Source organism: Gossypium arboreum, chromosome 6 (assembly GCF_025698485.1).
Source record: "Gossypium arboreum isolate Shixiya-1 chromosome 6, ASM2569848v2, whole genome shotgun sequence".
Lineage (NCBI taxonomy): Eukaryota > Viridiplantae > Streptophyta > Magnoliopsida > Malvales > Malvaceae > Gossypium > Gossypium arboreum.
Window position 1 is genome coordinate 103,900,523 of NC_069075.1, and position 14,575 is coordinate 103,915,097.

Here is a 14,575-nt window from a genome sequence, read left to right on the forward strand (position 1 = left end):
GCTCGAGAGTGTACAGTTCATTAATAAATTGTTCAACATTGAGCGAGACTTTAACATAAGCTGCCACAACATGTGCATAGGGATATTGACATGTCTGGAACCTCTACAACCGCACCGTCTATTTTAGAGATCAACTCCGTAGGACCTAGATGGTATACTAGGTCGATGACCGATGGCCTCTATAACTCAAAATATTTCATTACGCCATGAATATACTTCTACATTCATCAACCTCGCCATCTGCCGGTCTGCAACCATTGCATTCCTAACAAATTCGATAAACACGTGTCCCGCCTCCATCTGGTTGAATTGGTACTGCCACATTCTTGGCATCAAGATAGCCAACCTGTAGAATGTAGTTGAAAAGACAAATAAAATCGAAAGATGTCGTGTTTTCAATAACATGGAGTTAACCCCCTCCGCCAAATTAGTGGTCATATGACCATAACAAAAGCCCTCGTTGAAACTTTGAATCCATTGTCACAGCTCCATGGTACTCAACCATTGTCGAAAAGATATGCTCCTGTGACCCTCTATGTCACTCTCAAGTCGACTCATCCTTTTCCAAAAAATATGTGGCTCTAGCTCATGCGCTATGTATGTATTAAGAAAATATAAGTTATAGTCTCACCCTAAAACATTAGGTTATATATTAAAAGGATAAAGTTATTCTTTACCCATTCTCACAACTTGTTTCCGCCAGTTTTCATTCTTATAATCTCAGTGGAAGCTAGCCGTGATGTGTCGGATGTAGTAAACAGATCTCTATGGCACACCAGAATGCCTAATTGCGGCAATTAATCATTTCTCTCTATCATAGATAATGCAAATATTATCGTTACTAATAACATACCTCCGGAAGTTTGTAAGGAAGAATTCTCACGACTCCATATTCTCCTTATCTATGATGGCAAACGCTATTGGGAGTACGTTCTTGTTCCCATCTTGAGTAACCGCAAGAAGTAGGATCTGTGTATATTTACCATATAGCCATGTCACATCTATTTGCACAAACGACTTGCAGTGGAGAAATGCATGCACGCATGGATCAAACGTTTAGAACATCCGTTGAAATTTTTTTCTCTGTTGTAATTGGTCATTCAGGCCGTAATAAGGTCGTGTCTACAACTCAATGATGGTCCCCAGTACATACTCCTGCATAACGGCTATCCATCCTTGTAACTCATTATATGATGCATCGAAATCTTCGCACAATTACTCCATTGCCATCCATTTAGCTATCCATGTCTTCTAGTATGATACTCGATACTGGAACTGTGCCTGCATTTTGACAATCAGTACTGAAACTTTAATGGTTGGCATGTTTTTCACCATTGGCATGATGCATGTACAGATAGTTTTAGAATCAAGTTTTCGATGATCTTCTGTCATACGTGTTGAAGTGCATGTGTGAGGCCCAAAAAAATTTTATATCTCCTACATTTGCGACTTCTAGATAAATGTAGCTCGTATCCACTAATTGTAGCCTTCCATCGACCTCCAACACTCCCCAATATATAATGTTGATTTAGACACAACGACTTTGTAGTCCACTGATATATTCATGTTATACTGCTTAATGAAAAATACACACTCTTCCCTACTTTCGAATCTCTAGCCCACGAACAACTCTTCAGGATCGGAATATATGGCTAGTCAATGAGTAGGCAATATTTTAGGGTACTCTAAAAACTCGGCCGCGTGCACCGCATCAGGGTCTATTCGCGACATGTATGCCCTAAGATTATTGTTTATCACAATACGACGAATTCGACTGAAGACGCATTAACGTTTTCATCGTCATTCATGCATTTGTCGTCAATATCATCCGGGACCTCGTCCACATCGAGATCACTATCACTATTGACCTCATGATTAAAAGGATCACTACTATGGTATACATCATGACCAACCACATCATTCTCAGGCGCAACATTAAAATCAATGTTGATCTCACGTATAGTCAATTGACTATCAACGTAAGATATAGGAACCACCATACACGGCTTTTGAGCTCTATGTTCTTCACCTAATGGAGTGGGATCTTCAGTTGGCTCCACACCTGCTAACTCAGCAAATAACTGAATTGGTGCATTTTGGTTGCTCCGAGTCCCACAATAAAGAGTGACCATTGTCTCTACGTCTTCATCATTTACAAGTTCTATTTTGGTGAATTTTATAGGATCCGTTGAAACTGAAAACTTGTAGAAAAGTTTCGAGATCTTTTTCCTACAATGTTTATCAATTTTTGCACTAATCCTTTCCTTCATATCATCAAACGAGATATTTCTATTAAATCTCATTGCTACTTATTAGTGACATTCAAATATACATCCCACGGTTGTTGTCAAAATTTCTCCATCAAAATAAACTCATACGAAAAACTAATTCTCCATCTTCAATACTAGATCTGTTAAAAAAATTCAAAATTCTCAAAATAGTTTTGAATAGCAAAAAAGTTACTTATATAAAATTTTTAATGCAAAATTTTTCATTCAAAAGCTAACAAAATTAATAACCTAACAAAATAACTTTCAAATAACAAAATTACTAACAAAACTCTCTATTATATTTAAAAGAAATAAACTAAAATACCTTATCATTCTTTTTGTTTTCCTTTCTTTTTTCTTCTCCTTATCTTCTTACTTTTGTTCTACTAAATTTTTTGGATATCTTCTGCTCATTTGGTTTTCAGGTGAGTAAAAATAGGTGAAAAATTAAGCACTGGTGCGCCTATAAGGTTGGAGTCACCAGTGGCGCCTACCAGATAGGCACCACCTATCCTATACCATATTCGTATATATACACAGGTCATGTATTGTACCGGGGAAAAAATAATACAAGTGGTGCCTCCTATGAAAAAGGCACCACTAATAAAGAAAACAAAAAAAAATTATAAAAAAAAGGTGGTGGCGTCTATGAGAAAGGCTCCACCCAAAAAACATACCATTTCCGTAATTTATTTCGCTGACAATCCATTTTAGAATTTATTTATTTTTATATTATTTAGGTAAATTAACCACTAATCTAGCTACCATTAATGTGTTGGAAAAAATACGATTCAGAAACAATTTTCTTCTAAATTGAAAAATAAAAATTTTGAAAATCAAGTCGGTTTGTGATATTTATAGTAATAAATCATTTACTAAAATCGCACACGTGTTTTCAGTTAGATGGATTCTTGTAATTCCTAGTTTTCAACTTAGCGGTCTTCACTATTATTCTTGTACTAAAAACTATTTCGAGTGTGGACTCGAATGATTCGAATCAAATATATAACCAAAAATAGTTTTCTTTGCTTTTAGTATGAAAACGAAAATCTCTTCTAACAAAATTGTTATTTCAAAAAATAGATTTAATATTTAGAGAATAAAACTTTCTATTTTCGGACAGAGTAACAATATCTTAAAGTTACGTATTTAGCCCTACCATTGTCATCTATTTATATGAAGATGAAGTAGAATCCTTTTTGAATGGTAGAAGCTTATTTCAACTAGAAAAATGAACTTGTAGACTAACTAGAAGTATAGGGGGTAACAACCCTAATTAATAATATTAGAGATTACCGTCCCTCCCATTAAATATGAGAGCTTTTGGGTCTCTCCCATATTAAGTTCAATTACAAATATTTCTTAAACTTTTAACATAATACCTTATAAACTCATTTAGTCACGAACTGAGCCCTCCTTAACGATATACTATTACGAAAACAACTCGATTAATGCTCATTCAATGACCTTGTCATAAGTGTGTTACCCTCATAAGACATCCTTAATCTTTTTGGGATAACATTCGTTTTTCTAATATGATCTTGTTTTATCTCATGAAAAGTTAATTGCTATCAAATAATAATCAAGTCATTCATCACAAAGACGAACAACTTGTAGCCAGTTTACTTTTTATTAACTATGTAATGTCAATGAAAGGATATCATTGACTCATGTCTCAGACTACAAATTTCATTGTTGTGAATGATGCTACATACTATAAAAATCGTATACCCAACAAACCAACTTTCGGTTTCTTATCTATTTGAAATCATACTTTTACTTACATCAAAGTATAGGAGTCATGCATACATAGTCAGTCATCTATTCAGGATTTATGTATACCACACTATGAACGTTACAAGTGAATAAATTCATAAACAGATTCAAGATCTATTCTTCATGGATCCAGTCCGATGTATTGTCAATCCAATCAATCACATCTATATCTTTATCTTTTGAGAGTCACCCGCTTCGATGCTCATTTTCTAATTGGATTTGATAGACGACATATTAGTTTTTCAATCAATTTACTCATTTTCGATTAGATTAAGGACATGTTTAGGTTAGTCTACCAATATAAATCGCATTTCCATATTATGATCCGACCACGTAACACTGCTAAGTATTAGTTTAAACATTAGAAAACCAGTGAGCCAATATTTACTTTTATTTTACTTTGAATACAAAAAATATATGAGGACAATTATACCAAATATATTAACATAATTAATGAATTTACTTTATTAACTAATCTATTCGAAAAATTTAAAAATTTACAAACGAATATACTACACTCAATGCATGATATCAACACAATGAGCATAAAACTTTAAAGTGTTCAAACTAAGCACACATAAGGCAAACAATTGCAATTTGGTAACAAAAAAGAACCAAGAGTTAGTTAAAGACCTTAGAAGGATGGGACTTAATAACATAAAGCCGTTCTTGCGGATGGTACCAGCTTCCTGAGGCTCTGGCATCCGCTTTCAACTCAAAAAGATGTTCCTTATCGTACATACATTTTCATGGCTTATATTTTGTACGTCAGAACAAGTATTGGGTTTGGCTTACCATGAAAGAAACTCTTGTCTATGGAACCCCAAGAAATACACTAAAAAACAGTAGAGTAATTCAAGGCATGCAAACTTTGAAAAATCTCTGATTCTTTCCCTGGGACCGCTTATTAAATTCTAGTACTGTAATTTTTCTGATGCAAGACAAACTTAGAGTTATCTGGCACTTGAAAATGAAAGGCTTCACGAGACACTGTACCTTCATCTAAATATAGCATTTATCATCTTTCAAAGCCACTACTAATTGTTTTTAATCTCTTCTGCTCCTTCCTTGGACCACTTTCTTTACATTCTACCACCATTATAACTGACAGATTTTGTGCCAGAGGTCAAAAGGGTAGCAGAAAATACCTACTCTTTTTTTCTTTTTTTACCGACGACAGTCCATTCTTGAAATTGTAATGCCAAGGTAAGTTTTGGTGACAGGCACAACCCTTTAGAACCCCATGAATTTTACTGACCCTGATGAGTTTCTTTAACAATCATTTCACTCACCTGTTGATGCATTGCTTTTGGACTCAAAAACCATCCATCCAACAGCTCTAAATGAATTCTTGTACCAATGTCTTGTAGCATGCAAGTCAACGACAGCTTTTTCTACACCATCCCATGATGTTAAAGCATATATGTATGTATATATAGACACACATTGAAGGACACTTTTCTAAACGTGGCAAAAAGTGCATTGACAGAACTTGATATCTCCACTTTAGGTGAATACTTGATGAATTTATAGCAATGCAGCCTTTTTCTGAATTATACCCCCTTTTAAGCATCACATCATTGATTGAAAATTAGAACCGAATGGTTCGGGTGAACTGAGAATTGGTAGATTTTTTATTCGATCTACTGTATATAAAACCGGTTATTTTGAAAACCAACCCAATTAAGCTGACCCTATTTTGAAAATCATCCACAAATATAACTTGACACTACGCCAAATATTATTGGATGTTTATATAATATCTGGTATGGTATGGAACTCTCAGTTTGATCTTTAAAATATAGTCAGTTTCAGAGTTACATGTCCTTATAAACCGTGGTAGGAGTCCCTCTTCATCACTGTCATCGTTATTCTGCAACTATAACATATATATTTCTATAATTATATGGACCCCCTTTTTTAAAATTTTGACAAGCACAACTCACATTTTGTTTTCTTCATGTTTCATCACAGTATTTTCCTTCCATTAATGGTGAAAAGTGGTCCATGAATTACTATTACTCTTGAAGTGTTCCCAACTACCTCCATATCCACCCACTAAATAAAAATAACTGCAACTGGTAACAGAAAGAGTTTGCTTTCCATACAAGGCATATGCAACTGTCTGTAAGGCGACCAAAGGCTGCAATTGCCTGACCTAAGCATTCAAAGCTTGGCAACACTCCATTACTTTTCTTTGGTCCAATAATCATGTTCCAGACTGATTTACTTGTTTGCATGAAGATTAAACGATAAGAAAACTTGAAACGAGAATTCTATTTGAAAGTTTCGAGGATCAAACTTGTGTATTATAACTATGATGCCAACAATGGAAATGTAAAAGACAAAGATATGAGATTACAAGACATAATTTAACAGCTACTCTACATCCTCTCCCATGGCGGCATAAGCAAAAACTCATGGTAAAAAAAAAAAGTAGAAACATTAAAAAAGAGGCAAACATATAGTCATAATTGTTTCAATTTTCATAGAGAAGTTCTTGGTTCAATATCCTTGAGAAGGCCAACAATTTGTTGCATGCTCGGTCGCTTGCTAGGAATATCAGCTGTGCAGAGATATCCAATCTTGAGAGCCTCTTCCATTTGGTAATCTGGTCCGGTATCACGGATTTTAGGGTCAATTGCCTTTGATCCTTGATTCTTTCTCACCAATCCTCTAACCCAACTCACTAAATTAGTTTCTTGCTCCTCTGGATAATCATCTCCGATTGGCTTTCTCCCTGTGATCAGCTCGAACAGAACAATGCCGAAGCAATATATGTCGGATTTTGGTGTGGAGGCATGACATTCAGGCTGAGAGAATTCTGGTGGCACATATCCAGGCGAACTCCGTGCAATTTCATCCTCTAGATCAGTTCCAAAAATCTTGGCCAATCCAAAATCAGATAATCTAGGCTCCAAATTTAAATCAAGATAAACACTACTAGCTTTAACATCTCTATGGATTATCGGGGGCGAGCAGCCATGATGGAGAAATGCAAGTGCTCGTGCAGTACCAAGGGCTATTTTGTGTCGAAATGCCCAGGTTGTTAATAACCCGTCAGAGCCAACATTTTGTATGCCATTGTTGTCTTCTTCCCATGTATCATTGCTCCAATCCTCCGTTGCCTGAACACCAAGTGGCAAGTCATGTAGCAAATTCTGCAAGTTTCCATTCTCCATGTAATTGTAAATAGCAATCCTTTGATCCCCGGCCAAGCAATATCCGGTTAATGGAACAAGGTTGGGGTGTTTGATTCGACCAAGATACTCAAGCTCTCTTGCAGCTTCTTGGTCTGTCAATGTTGATCCATGAACCAAAACTTTAACAGCTACATGAATTCCACCAGGCAGAAATCCTCGATAAACAGGCCCAAATTTCCCTTCTGCTAGTAATGTCCCTCGATCGAAGTTCGAAGTTGCAGACAAGAGGTCTGCGAATGTGATATTTAGTAGTGGCTTCTCAAATATCACAACCGGGACAGATGTTGCCTGCTTAACATCAGCCACCCATGTGGTGGAGTCGGTTTGGAAGGAAAAAGGACCTGAAATATGTTGTTCCTCTTTATATGAAGGTTGCTTAACAACCCATTTCCTGGATTTCCTTCTACAACCAAAGGCTAGGATTAGCAACCCAGCAAGCAAGCAGACCGTGGAGAGGGTTAAAGCTAAGGCAAGCTTTAACCCTTTGTGTCCATTACCTCTTCTTTCAAAAAGGACAGGATTTGCAGCAATAGGACAACTGTTTGATGAGCCATAAAAGGCTGTTTTGAAGGTCTCGGAGGAGAACCCCAAAGCACAGAGGGTTAAGTTGTTGTAAGAGAAGTTGGATCTCTCCATTAATGGGAGTTTTTCCAAGAGAGAAACAGGAATTTCTCCACTCAAATTGTTGTGTGAAACATCAAGAACTTTCAGGCTTTTGTTAGCCAATGATGGAATTTGGCCACTAAGATGGTTGGATGAAACATCAAGCGTGTGTAAAATACTCAGTTGTGAAATTTCACCAGGAATGTGGCCAATGAGGTTGGTTTTAGACAGATTGAGATACTCTAATCCCAAAAGCATTTCAATTCTGGGGAATTTCTGTATAGCAAATCTGTTATATGCAAGGTTAAGATGTCTAAGGTTCTGAGCTTGACTTAGATTTAAGGAAATTTCTCCACTAAGCTGGTTTTCAGACAAGTCTAGATAAACCAAATGAGACCAATTGTAAGTAGAGTTGAATTGTACCTTAGAAATGTGACCTTGAAACTGGTTCATGCTTAGGTCAATCACCTTCAGCTGCCCTTGAAACACACCCATAACTGAACCCTTAAACAAGTTCCTGGAAATGTTAAGGCTTGTAAGAGACATCAGTTCGGCAAAATCTGTGTCCAGGCCATGAATTTCATTTCTAGCAAGGTTCAAAGTTTTGAGCTTAGGGAATGCTGCACCAAAACCATCAGGCAATGAACCATTTAGGCGATTTGAGGAGAGGTCGACCGAAACCAAAGCCTTACAATTCAGAATTCCTCTTGGAATGCTCCATTCAAATCCATTTCCAGCAAGGTTAAGGACTTGCAAACTAAGTAAAGAGGTTATAGTTGCAGGGATTTCCCCAGAGAAATTATTGCCAGAAAGATCAATAACTTCAAGCAGACCAAAGTTGCCAACATTGTTAGGAAGAGACCCTGAAATCTGGTTTGAAGATAGGTTAAGCCACTTGAGTGAGCCTAAACTCCATATATCTGAAGGCAAAGCAGTGATTTTGTTATTGCTAAGATCCAAAGACTGAAGCTTAGCTAGCTTTCCAATGGTGGTATCAGGTATGATACCAGAAAGGCCTAAACTTGAAGCTTTTAACCCAATTAAATTCTCCTTCTTGGTATCACAGTGCATCCCTTTCCATGAACAAACAGAACCAGAGAAGTTGTAGGACATGGAAGAGTTTAACCCCATTTTCTTCAAGAAATTAGAGACATAAAACTCATCTGTATTGGGTAATTGACAAGTGAAGTGCTTGAACAAGAGTGATAGAATTAGTAAAGAACCAAAGAAACCAAAAGCCATTTGAGCCAAAAGGTTTAAAACTTTAATAAACAAAACCAAAAAGGCACCACTTTTTAACCAACTCAACCTTTTTATCTTTAAACTTCAAATCACCACCACCATATCATGACTAGTTTTCTAAGACAACATTTTATTTTTTACCAAATTCAGCAAAGCCCCACTAAAGGGCAATACCTCGAACAAAAACAACTGTTGAGCAGACTTGGTAGAGGCTCTTGTTATGACCAGAAAATCCCAAAACAGTACCTGTAAGAAACCAACAAAATTAATTGTAATTTTGCACCAAAAAAGAGATTTTTTTTTTTTTTTACAGGAGAAAGCTTGAGCTTACCTTTGCCAGACTTTGCAAGCATATATAAGCCAATAAAACAAACAAACCGAAGTTGAATTTTTCTTGTCGATGTGTAGAGCATAAACAGCTCCTTTCATTTTCAAATCAAAATTATATCTTTTTTGTTTCGTTTTACCTCGAAAAACAATATTTTTACTACTCAAACAACAATTCAAGAACAATGTTTTGAAAATGAGAGAGAAGCAGAGACATGGAGAGATATTGGGAAGGGGAAAGAAAATGGAAGTTTGGAAACTGATAGAAGTTGAGCTTTCATAAATGGAAGAAGAATCTAATGCAATATATATTAATAAAAAAATAAAGAACATAATTTAGGTCGGTGAATGTATCAGGGATTGTTGGTGTGGGTATTCAATGATTCTTCATTGAATGATGATCATTTTCTATTTCACTTTTCTGCTAATTGATGAGAAGTTTTGTTGAGGTTTCTCTAATTTTCCTTTGTTGTTCGAAAGAAAATGGAAATATAATCACTTTTCAAACCTACAATTTGTATGTTATTATTTGCAAGTTGAATCGAAAATTAATTAGTTACTTTTTAAAAAAATTTAAATAAAAACTTTTAAGTTGTTTATATATAAATATTAACATGATAAATATTAACAGTGTATTAATATAATTATATCAAGTCCTATATTTCAATTAAAAATTATTTTATATAAATAAATTGAAAATAAATTTAAAAATAGATATATGTGACAAATGGAGTAATTTTTAATAAACATGGTCGATATACATTCCACATATCTTATCCCCAATCAGTTGTAAAAAATTGTTCATCTTCATTAATCAAATATTACAATTAAAGGATTTGACTAACCAATTCTCAATTTGTGCCCAAATCAACTAAAAAATTTAAAACTTTATTTACCAAACAGCCTTTTATTTGGTTATTTACCTAAAATAAGAAGGGTAAACTATATCAATAGGGTAAAATTATTAATATTATTTTATAAAAGTTAAAAAATAGTTATTTAATTTTTAAAATTGACATAATAGTAATTTTAACACTCAATATTTATATATGATATCAATTTAATTTTAATTCTAAAAATTAAAAAATAGTTATTTAATTTTTAAAATTGACATAATAGTAATTTTAACACTCAATATTCATATATGATATCAATTTAATTTTAATTCTAAAAATCTAATCCTCAATATCTACACATTGTGTAATTTAGTCCTTTTGCAAATTTACCTTTTTTTTGTAACCCTTTCACTTAAAAGAAAAAAGAATAAATTTATCATCTATATTTGATTGAAAATATACAAAAATTGAAAACACCTCAAAAAATTAAGATAATAAATTTAATCTTTTCTCATTCTTTTAAAATTGATCATCAATGTAAAAAGAAAATAATTTACACAATGAGCAAATGTTGAGGGTTAATTTTTTTTTAAAATCAAGACTAAATTGAGACAATTTATAAATGTTAAGGATTAAAGTTGTTATTATGCCAATTTGAAAGTCTAACCACCTATAGCCGACTAGTGACCACAAAAGGCAAATTTGAATGGTAAGAGGATCATTTTATAATTTTTTTTTATAATATACGGTCGTTGAGAGCACCAAAAATATCATATTCCCTATTAAACAATGAAAAAGAATAGTAAAGGGGAAGTAGGCTCGAATCCTCAGGGACCGAATTGCACGAATGCTTATTTCTCGAAATCCTGGGCAGAATCGTGCCCAAGAAAACCTGCGTTCCTAAAAAAATAAAAAAAAATAGATTTTTAAAGTTTTGATTTGAGAGTGAAATAAAATAAAAACGAAATTAAAAGTTGAATTGAAATTTCAGAAATTAAAAGTAAAAATAAAGTTGAGGAAAAGATTTCTTATGGTGGATTTACAGCCTCCGGTTGTCTCGATTCGCCTTGGGTTCAATCCTTGGCTTTTAAGTGACCTTTCTCAAGCAGAGTAAGCCAATTATAGTAGAAGAGGACGCCTACAACCACCAACTCCTAGAATTTAAACTTAAGATTTGGCAAAACCTAACTCTAGCCAATAATCGCTTTTGTGGGACTATCTTCTGCTAGATCATCACTTTCCAATGGCGAATACCACGCCATTTTGTCTCTTGAACTCGCCAACCTCTGACGCAGAAAGCCAACAAACCGACTGTGCAACCTTTCCCAAAAGTACAAAGCGGTCGTTTCTTACACAAGTTAAAAAGATCACCTATTAAGGGACATAGACGGAAACGTCAGCCCCGTAATGCGAAGAAACAATGAATACCCTGTTGAGAAGGCTAAGCGCGGATTCTAAGCCTCATGAACCTTTTCGAGGAATTTCGACAACCTTCGACTAGATTAGATTTAATGGCTCATGATTTTTGGGGAAAAACAAAAAATAATGGAAAGAGAATTTTTATTGAAAGAAAATATGGAAAGAACAAAAAGACTAAATTTATAGGGGAGAGAGTATTTACAGCAAAAGATAGACCAAATTTGTGTCACTTCATCCCCTATTTACAGTACTAAGAAACCTAGTCTATTTCTAATTAAATTTTAAAAGATAAATACAAATAAATAAAGATAATTAAAGATAATTGAAGATAAATAAAAATAAATCCTAAATTTAAATCTAAATAATTATCCTTAATAATTATCCTAATATAATAAAACATTAAATAGAGTCTTGTGCTATAAAATCTCTTCTTTTGCATTTTAGCTCCAAAAGTCTTCCACACTTTGCATTTTTGGCACCATTCTCTCCTATTTCGCATGTTGGCCCACTTATCTCCAAATTCATGCTTTTCGCCTTTTAAATTTACTTTTGCCTTCAATTTAGTCCTTAATGGATAAAAGACCATAAAATAACCCAAATTAGTAGGATCATACTCAAAATAAACATACAATTAGCACATAAAATATGTCGTTCTAGAGTATTATCAAGTAACCAATAAAAAACATTTACTAATAATTAAGTGCCACTAGTGTAATTTACCCGAACAACAATAGAAATTATTTTGGGTCATGTTTCTATATAAAAATCTAACCTTTTTACATATATTTGGAAAAAGAATTCTTTCAAAAAAGGAAAAAAAGGAAAAATATTTTATTACAGCCATATTCATATAATCATTACAAATTAAGAAGCTAAAAAAGGTTATGCAAATCTTTAAAAAGGATGCCAAATTGTTCTTTCTTCTCATTATTTCTCCAATATGGGTTTGATCATTGAGTTGATTTTCACAAATCAATGCCCTAATTTCTCTAATTTGGCTCATCAATTTTTTAGTGCTTGTTTTCGTGGATGATATTATGAAGGGAAAGCACTGTTATTGTTTTTAGGATAAACTACAAAAATAGTCACTTTTGTTTGCCTCAGGTTACATATTATTCACTTATGTTTGAAATGTTACGTTTTAGTCACTTATGTTTTTATTCTATTACAAAGTGATCACTCTTCTGTTAAGTTTCGTTATCTCCCTAACAGTAATCCTACGTGGCAGTCCAACTAGATTTTAAGTGCCAACTTGGATTTCCAAATAGGATGAGAATATATTTTTAATTAAATAAATTTAATTAATTAAAATTTTTAAACCCTAAATATTAGTTGAAAAAACCATTCATCTCCTCTATTTTTTTTTACCTTTCTTTTTCATTTGACTAAAAAAAGCTATTATCATCAGAATTTTTTATTCAGATACAAAAACAAAAGAGGATTTAATGGAGGGTCTAGGTATGTCTTCTTTACCAACAAATTTATGTTCTAAGACTTAAAATCAAGTGGTTTGTTTGTTCAATCCAATTTTTGTTTGTTTGTTTGTTTATTCTAAGAAAAATTTATATCTTCTTCACGTTCTTGAATAATTGGTTTCTCAATTCGATCTTTTCTGATCTGAATCGGTTTGTTTGTTCACAATCCATTTGTGGGTATTCCATATTTTTCTTTCTTACTGCTGATTTTGTGCTGATATAGAATTAATATAAAAAAATTTTACATTCTCAATCATCTATTCTGCATCTATTTTGGCTTTTTTTGATTAATTTCATTTTAGATGGAATTATTTCACTTATTTTGCTTTTCTTATATGTGCGAAATCATGTATAGAAACTCATAATCTATCGCTCTATTGTTTGTACTATCGTTGTTGTTGATATAGAATGGATTCAGGTTGTACACTTTATTCAGAAAATAAAAATCTTTCTTATTAATGAATAAGAGGATAGACATCCCAGCTGCCACAATAGCAGCAGCAACTGATGTCTCAGATGCAATCACAGCCTACTCAATTGCAACAACAATTGGGTTTGCAAAAGTAGCCCAATCAAGTAAAACAAAATATGCAACAGAGACTTCAAGCATCAGCTCAAACATCAAGTTCCTTGCTTCTATTGTATCAATCACAGAGAGCTATTCCGGAGACATCATCAAGTATGTTTTTGAATTTTTATAGTTACATATTGTTGCTCTTTGCCTTATTTCTTTCTTGTTTTCTGATATTGTGTTATTTAGAATAGTCTGAAATTTCTAGCAGTTTGTTTGATTATGTTAGGTTGGTTCTATTCAATTCCTTTGTCCAACGTTTGTATCTTTGTTCTTCCTAGTAATCTAACTTTCAAGATATGCCCAACATGAAGCTCAACATGAAATATGAAATTAGGATATTGCAGTCCTTGAAATCAACTTGTTACCATTTTTGTATCAAATTAGAGGGTAAACATGCTTGCAAATGTTAAGAGTTTTGTTTGGAAAAGGGTGTACAAAGAATGTCCAGATAAGCAAGTGATTATAGCGAGGCATTTCTTTCTTGCATGAAATGGTCTAAAGGGTGTCAAAACTCAATTGTTTTAGTGGTGTCTTGGCTCAATTTCACTGCTTCCACTGAGACATGAGATTTGTGCTATAGATTTAGTTAAGTTTTATATCTGAACTATACATCCATTGTGTCTAATTTTTTCCACAAATCATTTTAATGCTTTAGTCTGATTCACCCTTATTAGCTGCATTATGATTCTTGCGTTTCCCCTTCTATGCTATGTGCACCTTAATTTTCTTTAAAAATTAGTCATATTCTGCTCAAATTTTCCCCTATTCCATAAGTTATTTATTTCAATGTTCTTTTAGACATGCAACAAAATCATGTTGATTGATATTAAGTTTTTGAAATTTGTAATCT

General features: G+C 33.6%; 1 protein-coding gene across 1 annotated transcript; it reads right to left on the reverse strand.

Moving 5' to 3' along the window:
• Positions 1-6,320: 6,320 nt before the first annotated feature.
• LOC108483950 (probable LRR receptor-like serine/threonine-protein kinase At2g24230) lies at positions 6,321-9,934 on the reverse strand. Its single transcript, XM_017787512.2, has 2 exons — positions 9,426-9,934; positions 6,321-9,340 (listed from the first exon to the last, which is right to left on the reverse strand). Exon 2 carries the CDS (start codon positions 9,092-9,094, stop codon positions 6,533-6,535), a length of 2,562 nt encoding a protein of 853 aa, XP_017643001.1. The 5' UTR covers positions 9,095-9,340; positions 9,426-9,934; the 3' UTR covers positions 6,321-6,532.
• Between the last annotated feature and the right edge of the window lie 4,641 nt (positions 9,935-14,575).

Coding starts and splice junctions, on each gene's coding strand:
- LOC108483950 (XM_017787512.2), bottom strand. CDS start 9,094: ATGGCTTTTGGTTTCTTTGGTTCTTTACTAATTCTATCACTCTTGTTC.